This window comes from Varanus komodoensis, unplaced genomic scaffold (assembly GCF_004798865.1).
Source record: "Varanus komodoensis strain SLA01 unplaced genomic scaffold, ASM479886v1 scaffold12, whole genome shotgun sequence".
Taxonomy (NCBI): Eukaryota; Metazoa; Chordata; class Lepidosauria; order Squamata; family Varanidae; genus Varanus; species Varanus komodoensis.
The window spans coordinates 30,074,878-30,089,261 of NW_025335349.1; the positions used below are offsets into that span (position 1 = coordinate 30,074,878).

General features: G+C 42.7%; 2 protein-coding genes across 2 annotated transcripts in view; one reads left to right on the forward strand and one right to left on the reverse strand.

Moving 5' to 3' along the window:
* Positions 1-1,286: 1,286 nt before the first annotated feature.
* Positions 1,287-8,130, reverse strand: CUNH17orf67 (chromosome unknown C17orf67 homolog). The gene is given in 4 exon segments (XM_044422068.1): positions 1,287-1,635; positions 1,755-1,897; positions 6,764-6,864; positions 8,018-8,130. Coding segments are annotated over 3 exon segments (267 nt in total). The 5' UTR covers positions 8,067-8,130; the 3' UTR covers positions 1,287-1,635; positions 1,755-1,780.
* A 2,869-nt stretch (positions 8,131-10,999) lies between these two features.
* The window catches only part of DGKE (diacylglycerol kinase epsilon), a 34,064-nt gene continuing 30,679 nt past the window's right edge, over positions 11,000-14,384 (forward strand). Inside the window, exon 1 of the mRNA XM_044422067.1 lies at positions 11,000-12,588. Within this exon, the coding sequence (XP_044278002.1) occupies positions 12,128-12,588 (461 nt within the window). The 5' untranslated portion in view covers positions 11,000-12,127. The remainder of the gene's footprint in view (positions 12,589-14,384) is intronic.

Sequence of the window (14,384 nt, forward strand, 5' to 3'; positions counted from 1 at the left end):
GTTCTGAAACTTTATAGATTATTGTGTCATCACAGGAAGGTGTGTGTGAGGAAGCGGGGAGGGAGAGAGAGAACATTTGCAATTTGATCCATAAAGAAAACACACCCTCAAAAATGGAAGTACTTTTTTTTCAAGTATCTATTAAGTAAGGCAATTAGCATTGAGCAAACGGTTGCCTTTAATTACCAATGAATTAGCAAAACTGGGATACTGTTGCCTCATCTTCCAGTTCTTCAGTAAAAGTTTCTCATTCCCTCATATACCCAAATTAAAAATTTCTGATGTCAGGTGCAATTTTGTTCGAATCCATCCCTGAAATATGGAGGGGTGGGGTGTGTCTGTGGATGGAGGGACCTGAAAATGTTTGGTGTTAGGATGTGAGTTGAGCTAAAACTCTGAGGCCAACCTAAAATACTTTTAACAGTGTGATCTGATGTGTTTATTCAAATGTAAATCCCATTGTATTCAATGGGGCTTACTTCCACTTTAAGTGGGATTGGTTTGAATGAACCAGTTAAGCAGATATTTAACTCCCCCCCCCCCACCCCCTGAAATGTGCTTATTATGTCCTAGGGAGAAATGTAGACACCATGCTCTGGCAGGTTGCTGCTTCCAGAAACAGTAGTCTCCATGGTTAACCAGACTTACTCATGCTGTCCCCTTCCACGTAACTGGCTGGAGGGAAACGAAGAAAAATAGAACAAGGCCTGCCTACGTGTTATGGCATGGTGGAGCAACAGCTCACATGACGCTGCCATTTCCAGGGGCAGCCCCTTGTGAAGCATGCATGGTGCCCTTACTTTTAGAATCAGAAGAAAGTGCTGCAGCATTGAGGTTTTTCCGTTGAAGGCCTGAGTGATAGAAAACAGGGAGGGAAGGATCACAATTCTATTCACACTGATCTTGGAGTAGGTTTTATTAAACTGAGTGGGATTCACTACTGAGTAAATCAGGCATCAGGTAGGATTATACACGCAGAACAGTTTGTGTAAGCAAGAATGACAAGATGGATAGATCCCAATCCTGTGCAGGAAGTCCCCCCTCAGTTGAGCAGAGCTCAGTCCCAAGGAAGTGTGCATAGGATTGCAGACTGAAGGAATTATGCTGGAGACAGAAAGTCTGTATCCATGGGCTTCCATCCAAATTAATTCATACGTAGAATAAATTGGATTCAATGGGATTCAGCTTAGCACCAACTGAAGTCCCATTGTTCTCCATGGTCTTTCAGTTAGATCAAATCTGGATTCAGCCCAAAGTTACTAGAAGCCCTATCTGAATTACTGTTTTCTAACTGTTATACTGAAATTACCCATGCTTCAAAGGGCTTTGAAAAACAAATGATCAAGAATTTAATATACATGTCTACTAACAATTTACTATACATCTCTATTGTTTTCATTGTGGGTTAGATCGAAGTAGGTACCTAAGTGAAGGAAGATTTCGCAATGCCTTCCAAGCTATTTAATAAACATGAAGCTCTTATCAGTACTCCTTACAAAGAAAGCTCAGATAAATTGCTAAGATTGCAGGATAGTATCCATTCTTCCGAAGCCTTTGATGCTTTAGTTGCATGGAAATCTTTCTTGTTTCTTTTCATGTAGGTTGTTCCCCTTTTTCTGCACATAGAAGGATGACCTGAGATAGGAAGAAGATGTTATTCATACACAATTAATTTCAAAGCTCACTGCATTGCAGAAGTCATAAAATATATTTCCTTTTTAAAAGAAATACTGATTTTTATTTTAAATGCTTACTGTCAGAGGAGAAAGGAAGTCAGTCTTTAGACAGGATAAACTAAATCCCGGTTGCAGTGTGGATAGCAGTGTGGATTCAACCAATGCTCCAGAAATTGTTCTTCAGCTCTTTGTTCCAGTTATTGGAGGTAAAGCAAATATTCCTGTTTAAAACAATTTATCTTTTAATTAAACGTATCAGTCGTTTGCCATAGTAACACTTCCGTGTCTCTGGCCTTGTACTGATGTAATCTACTATACCTGTTGTACTGATTGTCTCCTACTGGCAAACCCATTCTCTGAGTGCACATCTTTAATAGCCGAAGTACTGCCCCCACAGTACTAACCTTGGCTTCAGGTATGTGAGGCTCCCAGCAAGGTGTTGCTCCAGTGTCACTTTGGGTTTTCCCACTCAAGATAAGCTTAGCATGTGGTAGGTGGCAGCATTCAAGTTAGCTACCACTCGTAAAATTAGGATAGTGGTTCTCTTCACCGTGCTGAGTTGAATGTTGCCCTTCTGGCACTCTCCTGGTAAGCAAGTTTAAAAAATCAGAAGAGGGAGGGAGGAAAAGAGGGGTGGGCTGGTTCAGAAAGAGTCAAAAGAGGTCCAGATGAAGTGGGGCTCTTCTGAAGCAGACCAAATCAAAATCTGAACGCTCCTGAAAGGATTTGAATTTGGAAGAACATAGAAATACAGATGGCAAAAGAAGGGGCGGCAGAGAATGAGGTGGCTAGATGGAGTCACTGAGGCAGTTGGTGTGAGCTTAGGTGGACTCCTATGTTGGGGGGTGGTGGAGGACAGGAAGGCCTGGAGGAATGTTGTCCATGGGGTTGGGATGGGTTGGCCACGACTTCACGACTAACAACAACAACAAGAAGAAATACAGAAAATGCATGCATTTCTCCCCAAGCAAACTATCAACTTTTCCCCATGAGGCTATTAAACTTCTGTATGTACTTTCAGTTTTGTTGCAGGAATTAGATTTAAGGACTCCACAAGAGAATTTTCCATTATTGCTTTTCTGATATATAACCTCTAGATGGCACTGTGGTATAGAAGAATAGCACAAATATGCAGGTGAAACAGGTTTTTCTTTGGCTTTTAAGAAATAATATCCCCCTTTCCCTAAAATAACCATTTACAAGAAAAGCAAAACTGATGGGTCACAATGGCACACTAAAGAACCTGCAAAAAACAGTAGGGAATAATGAGTGCACATAAATGCCTCCTATAGAAAAACTCAATATAAGGACAACACCAGTGAGGGAAGTGAGGGAAAGGGAGTGTAACATAGAAACACAGAAACAGAGCGAGTCAGAAGGGGCCTCCCGGGCCATCTAGTCTGACCTCCGGCACCAGCTGGCTCCACTCACGACATGCCCACCATGTGGACGTCCAGCCTATCCTTGAACACCCGCACCGATGGGGCCTCAACGACCTCTCCTGGAAGCCCATTCCACACCCTCGGGGTCCTGACTGTCAGGAAGTGCTTCCTGGCATCCAAATGGAACCTTGGCTCCCTGAGCTTTGCTCCGTTGGAGCTCGTCCTGCCTTCCTCTGCAGGGGAGAACAGGTCTCTACCCACCTCTGTGTGACATCCCCTCACATACCTGTATGTCACCAACAGATCCCCTCTGAGTCTCCTCTTCTCCAGGCTGAAGAGACCCAGTTCCCTCAGTCTCGCCTCATACAGCATCCCCTGCAAACCGGCCACCAACCTTGTGGCCCTACGCTGCACTGACTCCAACCTGGCTATATCCTTCCTGTAATCAGGCTCCCAAAACTGAACACAATACTGCAATTGCGGGCGCACCAGAGTTGTGTAGAGTGGTAGTAATACCTCTCTTGATCTAGAAGCCACACTTCTGGCTATGCAACCAAGGGTGGCGTTCACCCTCTTCACCACTGCATCACACTGCTGACTCATGTTTAGCCTGCAGTCAACCAGTACCCCGAGGTCCCTTTCACAAGTGCTGCTCTCCAGCCACTTGTCACCTAACCTGTACTTATGCCAGCTATTCCTATGCCCCAAGTGCAAGACCTTGCACTTATCCACATTGAACACCATCCTGTTGTCTCCTGCCCACTTCCATAGTCTGTCCAGATCCTTTTGGATCTGGAGTACCTGCTCCTCAGTTGTGGCCACTGCCCCAGTTTTAGTGTTGTCTGCGAATTTGATCAGCAGACTGTTCACCCCTTCTTCCATGTCATTAATGAAAAGATGAAACAGGATCGGCCCCAGGACAGAGCCCTGGGGGACCCCGCTTGTCACTGGCCGCCATCCCGATGATTCCCCTCTAATGGTTACCTTCTGCTTTTGGTCAGCCAACCATGCCCTAATCTACCGGACAGTGCTTTGGTGTATCCCAAAACTCCTCAGTTTCTCCACCAGGATATCATGGGGCACTTTGTCAAAGGTCTTGCTGAAATCCAGGTATACCACATCCACTGCATCCCCTCCATCTAGCCATCTTGAAACCTTGTCATAGAATTCCACAAGGTTTGTCTGGCAGGACCTGTTTTTGCGGAAGCTGTGTTGTGTGGCTGTCAGCCTCCCTTCCCTATCTAGCATCACTAGATCTCTCTCTATTATGAGCCTTTCCATTGTTTTTCCTACAATGGATGTAAGGCTAACTGGTCTATAATTCCCCATGTCATTTCTACTACCTTTTTTGAAAATTGGGACCACTGATGCCACCCTCCAGTCCTCTGGAACTTCACCCGTTCTCCATGAGGTCCCAAAAATGGAGGCCAGCGGGTGTGAGAGAACCCCTGCCAACTCTTTAAGTACTCTCGGGTGTAACCCATCAGGGCCTGGTGCCTTTGTAATGTCCAATGCCCTGAGGAGCCCCTCGACTCTAATCTGTGCCCCTAAATCCCCAGCCTCATCTAATCTCCTATGCAGATATCCCCCATCCTGCTTTGGGGAGAACACAGAGGCAAAATAGTCATTTAGCACCTGTGCCTGTTCCCTCATATCAGTCACTGGATCTCCTTCCTCCTTATTTAGTAGTCCCAGTACTTGTCTCCCCTTCCTCTTCCTATTTACATGCTGAAAGAAGCCCTTTTTGTTGCTCTTGATATTCTTGGCAAGTCTCAGCTAGTGATCAGCCTTAGCCTTGCGAAGAATCCTTCTGCAACGGGCCTCCTCCTCCCGGTATACCCTTTTGTCTATTTCCCCCAGTACCCATTTCCTACAGAGGTTCCTCTTTCATTTAATCCCTCTAACCACCTCCTTTCGCATCCATGGCGGCACTCTCCTCCACCTCCCCACCTTACTGACTAGAGGTATCATCCCTTTTGAGTGCTATCCACCCATCCTCAACTCGCTTACCTTCCAGTAACCCATCCCAGGAGACTCTCCCCAGTCTGGCCTTCAGTTGACCAAAGTTGGCCCTCTTGAAGTCCCAGCTTCTAGTGCTCGACCTGCTGCACGTCACGTGTAGTTTTCTAGTTGTCAGATGTAGCTTCAGATCACAGTGAATAGTTTTACCACAACTCTCCAACTGCAGTGTTTGGAGGAAGGATGCTGAACTAACAGATCCCAGGTCTTAATAAGTGCTCTCTCCCAGAAGCAGGAATGAATGAATGAATGAATGAATGAATGAATGAAATACACACACACACACATGGTTTGGTGCAGTCTGTGGAACCTAAGAAGCTATATCAGTTGAATTACTTTGGTTCTTACTAATCTTAGAGGCATTTTATACAGTGGTGCTATTTTATTGGTTTTAAATGTTGCATATTTTAATGTTGTTGTAAGATGCTTTGAGTAATTTTTCAGATGTCATTTTAAGATATTTTAACAACAACAACAACAACAACAACAACAACAACAACAACAACAACAACAGTATCCATTGCTCCAGGATTGTTGGAGTTAGTTTTATTCCGTTGTGAAAAGTGGCTAAGGCACAAAACCACCCCATGGAATTACTGCATGGAAATGCTACCATAAGCATTCATGGCTCCATGGTCTGAGGAAGAGTGGCAGAATGGAGTGGGAGAGTGAGAGTTATTAGAAACTGAGGTGAGGATGGGGGTCCCGGTGTGTGTATAGGACCCATCATGGAAAACCTAGAAGGCCTTGCTCTGTGTTGTGAGGAGATCCTCCTGAAGGTATCCATGATCACATCTTCCATGATTTCTTCTTTAAAAAGTGGGGGCCTGGCCAAAGACAGTAGGTGACAGTACTAGAGAGGAGTGGTCAAAAGAGAAAGGGTGAAGCGACACAAACAGCAAGGATAGCTGCAAGAAGTTCTTTCCTGCTTACACCACTAGTCCTGAGGCTCGGTTTCAAGTAGTGTACTTATTACTCACTTATTAAGAGAGATAACAGGAAATGGCATATTATGATTTAGTGTATCTTCTCTGAACAACAACAAGAAGAAATAGCATGAGACTACCATCTCTTTTATCCGCCATCTAGAAAATGATAAACTAATGGAAATTCTGAAACTAAGTGAAGGTAGGGAACAAGCCAAGTGAAAAACTCTTAGTTCCTTTTGTTAATTGTGTTGTGATGTTGTTATAAAATAAATTGAGGATTTATCATCTTTCTCTTGTATATTTACACACACACTAAAATCTTGCATAATAAATGTAACTGCTGAGAGATGAAATAGTCTTTCTTACAGTGCAGTCTTGTACATACTGTGCTGTAAGAACTCAGAAACAAGCTTCATTGAATTCAATAGCACATATATATGCCCAGGCAACTGTATTGCAACCTTAGCTAAAAACTGAATCCCCCTGTTAAAATGGGGAAATGTGCATACAATTATTCATATCCAAATCTGCACAAAGGTTGAGAAGAGCCATGCAGAATAGAGGTATAGTCATGCTATGACAGAAACGATCAAATTAAGATTATTTGGACAAATTATTTACAAACTTAATTATAGACATTTTATACTTATTTAACTGGGAAATTAACAGTCAGCAAAATCAAACAACAAAATGCCACAAACATGTATTATCTATTCAAAATATTTAAAAAAAAACAAAATTATGTTTAAAAAATCACCCTCATTGGTTCATCAGGGAAACCAGCTTTTCTTGGTCTATCTTCACGTCGGGTTCTCAAAAGCTGTTTGGCTTGTTTTTCTGGTAGTATCAGTGAAGCATCTTTTTAAAAAGTGAAATGAACAAGACTAGTTACAAGTTAAGCTTTTTGGATATGGGATAAAGTGTTTGGAAGAGAGAGAGAGAGAGAGACAATATACAAAGTGTTCTTTCATTACAGCACCTTCTCAAGAGGATATTACATTCCAGGAGGCATGAGTGGAATGAACCATTTTTAATAATAAATTAGAGCTTGTTTATAAGTTGGATAGGTTAAAGTAAACAAAACCTATACAGAACACAGCTCTTTACAAAGTGAGGAAAGCATAACAGCACCGTCTACTTGTGATCAAATTGATTTTTCCATCGGGCTTAATCCACAGGGATTTTTTTCGTCCTGTGCAAGCTCCGCTGAAATAAATAGTTGCAATGTGCTTGTACATCCCTCATACATTTAATGGGGCTCATGCCAGATCACATCCCAGCACATGTATAACACTTCAAAGGGTGCTGTAAATACTTTTGCTTTGACAATAGGGTCAAGCCAACAACCCTGTTTGAAATATCGAACAAAGCCATAGTAAAATGATGGCAGCAAAAAAGGCAAGCTGATAACATAAAAGGACCTTGTACAGCTTTATGCAGGAGTAAGTTCTCTAAATTGACAGGGACTTACTCCCAGGGAAGAGTAGAAAAGATTGAAGCCATGCAGCATGATCCTAAACATAGGGGGCTGCTTCTATTGAATTCAACAGACAGTAAGTACTAGCCCAGGAAATGTTTTTTGGATAACAGCCGGTAGTCTGTTAATTGATCGATGAATCTTACTATCCAGATGCTGAATCTTTTTAAGGCTGTGATCCTAAACATGCTTAAGAGCTATTGAATTCGTCTAGTGCTTACTACCAAATAAACATGCCCAAGATAGGTCTGATCTTGCTCTGCATTATTATTATTATTATTATTATTATTATAACATTTCTATGCCGCCCCTTGCCGAAACCTCGGGGAGGCTTACAACACATGGACTAACTCCTTCACAGTTGCTTAAGATGCCTGCATGAAAAAGCTGCAATGTAACCTGACAGCAGATTCCTTTGCTCAGAGGATCAGGCAGAACCATGGACAAAAAAAATAATACAAAACCACATGAGCCATTTTGTTGTCTACGGAGAGTTCCAACAGGTAGAAAAGAATATGCATAGCTTATACCTACCTACAGAAATTATTAGAAGGGTCAAAACAAGAACAAAAACTGTCTTCATTTTGATTCTGCTGTCTCTTGGTCTGCTCCTCCAAAGTGAATTACGCCCATGGAGGTATTAGCCTATTTGAGAGGCAGCTACGTCAGTCACAGATGTTTGTTTATCTTCGACTACTACGACTTAAAAGTATGGTTTAGAGGACATCTGGTCCTGGGGTTTGAATATGTCTATTGTAGGGTTCAAATTCTTTTAGTGCTAATGTGTTCCTCAGGAAAGGAAACAGTAAGGCCTTCTCTATAGCCTTATATTTTATTTATTTAACTTTTTTTAAAAAAAGAAGTAAACAAGGAGGTAGATGTCAAGCAAGTGCAAAGTACAAGTTGTGCTGTCTGAAGTGTGAGCACATTTATTGGGTCTGAAGTTAGTGCAAGCAACACGTGCACTGGAATTATTAGCAGCAATTGGTCCCAAAGAAGAATAGTTCCGCTCCAAAAAGAGGATGGATAGCAATATCCATGTCTCTTTCATTCTGATCATCTGCTCCACAGCACTGTTTTGACTTCCATCTCCCTATACTGAAAACAAGTTGCATTAAGCACCAGAGGTTTTCTAATGCAGAGGTTTAAAGAAGTCACTTGTTCTCCATTTGGCCTACAGCCATGGGAAAGGTTGTGGATGTGCCTGTGAGAAGCTCCACAAAAATATTTATTTCTCCCTTGGGTTGCCAGATTCAAAGCCAGGGAAAGGGAACAGTCATATGCCTTTACTTCTCCCAGTGAGCTACTGTAAGTGATAAGGCAAATAACCTTGGCTTTCCCTGCCTATTCCCTTTCCAACCCTATCATTCCACCTCCAATCTGCTTAAATTGATTAAAGCATTGGACTACTTCACAGCAAGAAGGTGACAGGGTGGATAATGAGGCTGGGGAAGAAAAAAGTTGATGAAACCTCAGTTGCCTATTCCCTGCCACACTGTGAGTAGGGTGGCCATGTGCTCACTACCAATGGGGTAGCCAGCTAATTTTGGGCCCTGTTCTGATGGGACACTCCACTTTAGACAGCCCTGTGTATTTCTTCATGTGGAAGCATACAATTTACATATCTTTTCTCCCCTCCCTACCACCATTTCATATTTTCCGATGGGAGGGTCAAACCAATATCTCTGGAGTGCTAAGCTGGGAAAGGATGCCCTAGAAGCTTTAATGCTGCAGTAAATGGGACTGAGATGGGGATCTAAGTAATTTTAGAAATCTTTTGTCTGTACTGTGGGTCTTGTAACTCACAGTGTTTGCATTACAGGAGAGAAGACTCTTCCCCTTACATTTTGTGACAGCTCCTCCAGCTACTGTTTTGAAAAGGGCACAAAGCAACATTCTTTGTGTGGGGAAGATGAAGGGTTCAGTCTTGCATTTCATAGAGTCCCCTTAACTTTCCTCTAATAATTCAAATATTGCTCATTTCTCCTCTCCCAGATTTGGAGTAAATTAGCAAGACTTCCTGATTCCCAGTGATTTACTAATAGGAAAAACAAAAGGCCTTCCTACAAGCACACCCATTGTCCTCAGCTTGCTTAAATCAAGAACACTTTAGAGGAAAGATGTAAATCTGTAATAATATTATGTGGGAACTCCAGTTCTGGCACTGAAACAAAACAAAATTCTTGGGCCATGTCCTCAGTAACAACTTAGTCCTTAATTCTTTGTCTTGGTCCAGAGTAATTGGCTGTTCACCAGTGGATTTTACAGACCACCCACAAGTATCATAATAAACTAATGCTAGTACTCTGCACACTGGAAGTGACTGAGGCCATTCACTTTCATCACTGAGGATTGCAACTTGCAGCCCCTAGGTGCATAACCATGAATAACCAGTATGTAGAACTCATCTACAGAGTTGGTACACCATATTGTTTAACCTGCAAGCCTATCAACTCAGAATCAATCTCAGTTCAGTCCACTGAACTCACTGTGACTTCTTCCTAAGCAGACATGCTTATGGCTGCACTATAAGAGAAGTCCTCACATAAAATCTCATTATAGTCACAAACTTACTAAGGCAATCCTCCAGTCTAAGTACAGTTATAACAAAGCTGATCTGTATTACAGATAGTTGTAAAGATGGCCAGAACAATGGAGGTAACATGTTTTCAGTGTTTTCAGTGCCATAGTAAAACATTTTAGTAGAAAGTTTCCAAAATCCCTATCACCATAATGCATTTATTAGGCCAAATCAAAGATGGGTGTGTATATATTGTGCAAAATTTTGATTTCTCTACGGCCCTTCATCAAACAAGATAGTGTGGGAGGAGGAATGCGGTTGAATAGTAAGAGTGAAGCCATACACATATTTATTTGACAGCAAAGCTCTCTGAACACAAAGGAACTGTTCTACTCAGTTTCTGGGGCTCCCTTCTGAGTAAGTTTGCAGAGGCTCGAGCTGCCTGCACCTCGGATTTATCCCTTTCCCGTGCTCCCCACTCTCTCGGTCTTTCCTCCCAGTCCTTAAGTCCCCTTCGCGGTTTCACGAACGCCACCGCAGCATCCTTTATCCTGCCGCTTTGTGACTACCGGCTGCTGATTGGCTGACCGTATCCTAGCAACCTCCTCAGCAGCCTCCCTTCGGCCACGCCTCCTCCTTCCTCTCTGGATCAGGCTGCTCAGCCGCGGCTCCCTCTTCCGCTTCCGCTGCTCGAGTTGCGCCTGATGTCGCGTGAGGCTGCCCGGCAGCCAGCCGGGGAGGTAGGGCTGTGGGTGTGAGGCTTCGTGTGGCCTGGGAGGGACGCTGGGGTGGGAACCGGGGCTGCAGGACACCAATAGGAGGAGGAAGAGGAGGAGGAGGAGGAGGAGAGAGGCCTCAATTGCCGCCCGTAGGAAATGCCCAAGAATGGCCAATTAGTACAGGGTCAAGTAACCATCCAGGGTCTGGGGGAGAAGAGGGCAGTGTGTTGAGGGGCGTTTCATATAATGGAAAAGCAGAGTTGGGGGTGTGCCTAGAAACTATATACAGTTCTGAGCTGAATGAAGAACAGAGCTTGATGGAGTCAGGCTGGACGAGTGGTGCCTGTGATTGTTTTAGAGTGTGTCTGCTTTTTTCTTAAGATAATTTATTTTTATTTCAGGTGGATTAATCTGTAGTAATCTGCTACAAAACCCTGATCCATGATTCATGAACTTAAATAGCAAGATGGTGGGGGGATCCACCCTTGTTGAGGGTCAAGGGATAGCTTAATTTGACCTCATAACTGGTTCTGAGCTTGTGTGTGAAATAAGAAACAAGGGAGCATTTTAAATATATAGCAAGGGGGAGAAAAAAGACAGAAAGTAGGTAGCATTTCTAACAAGGAGAGAATTTCTAACTTTATAGTTGTGCTTTTGGAAATGTTGTGGTTTAGGGTTGGGCTATTTGCTTTTGTAGAACTTTGAATAAACTACCAAAACAGAAGCATCTTTCTGACAGGTCCCAAGGGTTACAGCTCTCTAGCTTAATTTAGGGTTCACAGGAAAGAGGCTTGAAGCCAATGTGATCTTCTACTCCAATGTGAAACGAAAAGCACTGGACAGGTTGTTGAGTCGCACCCAACAATATTTCCTTGGGATTACTGAGAGCAAAATGCAATTGGAATTGCAAAATAAATTCCTCCCTAGACAGGTTGCTTAAAATTTGGGAAGAGGTTGGGAAGGTTAAGATTTTTTTTCAAATTCTCACATATGAGCTATAGGAAAAACAATAGGGGGTGAATTGATTAATAGGTCAGGTAATAAGACTGTACATAGTATTGGGATTGTAGGGACTTGTAGCTAACTTCATTTTTGAAGCCTTTAAGAAAAGGGATATACTTGATTTCAGGAAACAGATGTTTCAGCATTTTTTTAGGGGTGCCACAAATAAAAGGAAAAAGTGAAGTTTGTGCTACAAGACCTGATGAAGAACAGCCCAGCAAGGTGGAATGAGATGGTGATAAACTGGTGAAGACTACTAAACAAGCATCCTTCTGACTCATTTTGCTTTTGAGCCAAGCTATTGAAGGAATATAATAATAGTAGTAGCAGTAGAGCTCCAGTTTGCTACCTCATACATGGTTTAGTTTGACATCTAAAGAGGAGATCCAAAATCAGCAAAGGATGGAAGCAGCTGAAAGCAGCAGAACCATTGCATCTTCAGGACTGTTTGCAGAATGGGGTCTGGCCTTCTGGACTCTGTGCTCTGTCATGGTCCCAGTACTGATTACCTTGTGGTGCAGCTTCCGTCGATCTCGGAGGCAAGGACTGATGCAGGACATCTTGCGAAAGAGCAAGCACGACTGGCAGGACACCGATCTCTTTAGCCAGCCCACCTATTGCTGTGTCTGCTCTCAACACATCCTTCAAGGAGCCTTCTGCAACTGCTGTGGGCTGTGTGTGGATGAGGAGTGCCTGAAGAAGGCTGACCGCCGTTTCCTCTGCAAGGAGATCATAATGAGAGGCAGTGGTGGGATCCAGTCCTCTATGGTGCACCACTGGATCCGAGGCAATGTCCCGCTCTGCAGCCACTGCGTTGTATGCAAACAGCAGTGTGGCACCCAGCCCAAGCTGTGTGATTACAGGTAAAGCTGGCAGTGCAAATGTGATGGTTATGATAAGATAACACAGTGCTGGCAATACCGTTTGTCCCCTGTGTAAGCCTCAGACTCAACTAGTGCCCTATACAAGGCTCTATGCTGTAGTTGTTGCATCTTGCCTCACAACTCATGTCTTTTAGTTATTATATTTATAGCCTGACTTTCTTCCTACGAGACTACAAGGAACCCAAGGCTGCTTACATAATCCCCCTGCTCCTTTCTTTTTATTTTCACAACCTTGTGAGGTAGGCAAGCTGGAGAGTCAGCAGCTGTCCCAGAATTACCCACTGAGCTTTATGGCCCAGCGGAGACTAGAACCTGAATTCTATTCCAGCACTCTGACCACTACACAGAAATACACTACACATTTTCTCACTATGCACTGATACCTTCTGGCTTTCCAAGCATATGATATGGAATTTTGTACTATTACAGGAGGCATGTTTACCACAGGATTGTAAAACCCTTTATTTCAAACATCTAGTGGCTGGAGTTGAGCCAGGTTAAGGGATGAGGATTTATTTAGCATGCTTTATCTGACTTTGTTTATGCATGCTTCTCAGCTTGAGGTTACCCCACCCATAGGGTACTATAGTCTAGAACTTTTATTATATTCTAGACCATATTACTGTATTTGAATGAACTACCAAAACAGAAGCATCTTTCTGACAGGCCCCAAGGGTGACAGCTCTCTAGCTTAATTTAGGGTTCATGGGGAAGAGGCTTGGAGCCAATGTGATCTTCTACTCCAAGGTGAAACTAAGAGAACTAGACAGACAGGTTGCTGAGTTGCACTCAATAACATTTCCTTGGGATTACCAAGAGCAAAGTGCAGCTGGAATTGCAAAACATATTCCTCCCAGGACAAGTCAGCTAGAATTTGGGGAGGAGCTGGAGAGGTTAAGATTTTTTTAAACTCACATTTTTTATATGAGACAAATAGAATATGATTTAAATGTAGACATTAGCAAATCATCTTAGTTAAAAACCTATACACAAGTAGGAAGTGAGATTTATAGCACAGACTGTAAATGAAGCAAATTGTAAACTATTTATGACCGAAGCATGGAATGTTGACCACTTCAGGTTGTGAAAGTTTAAAATGCAGCATAAAGCAAAGAGGTGAAAACAAGGCATTAATATCTGTATATCACTTTCTATTTGGAGGCTCTGTTGCTGACCTATCAAGAAAGCTGGCATACTCAGTGACTATCCCCACGCAGGCTGAATGAAATCTAGTTTAGCTCTTACCATATGAAGTTTAATGTAGCATGTTTCTGAGCTCCCATTTCTTGCATGAAACATCTACAGATATTTGCTCTGCATGCGTTTCTGTATGCTGTACCTCTTGTCTGCTGTAGCTCGATCCATAACAGGTGTGGGGCCTGGATACCATCAAGTTCTAATGCTGCAACTCTGCCTTTTCCTTCCTTTGTATGACTTACCATTGTTATTCTTGGTACAGTGGCATTTTCACCTGTAATCTTGTGAAAGCCCCATTTATTTGTTCGTTTTGCCATATATTGTTGTTTGGGAGTTATTAACTTTTGTTAACTGCCCAAATTGAATTTCAGGTATTGAAAAGTATACAAATAAATAAATAGGTTCACTCTTCTCTTCATAGGGTGGCTAGATACAAAGGAGGAAAGAGCTGCTTTTCAATAATAAAATAGCATTTTAATCCTTGCCCAGAAGAAGAAATTTGGGCAGGTGGGTAGTTTGCCATGTAGGCAGAAGAAAAGCTGGGCTATAATCCCTGCTGCTTGTTTCTTTGTCTTTTA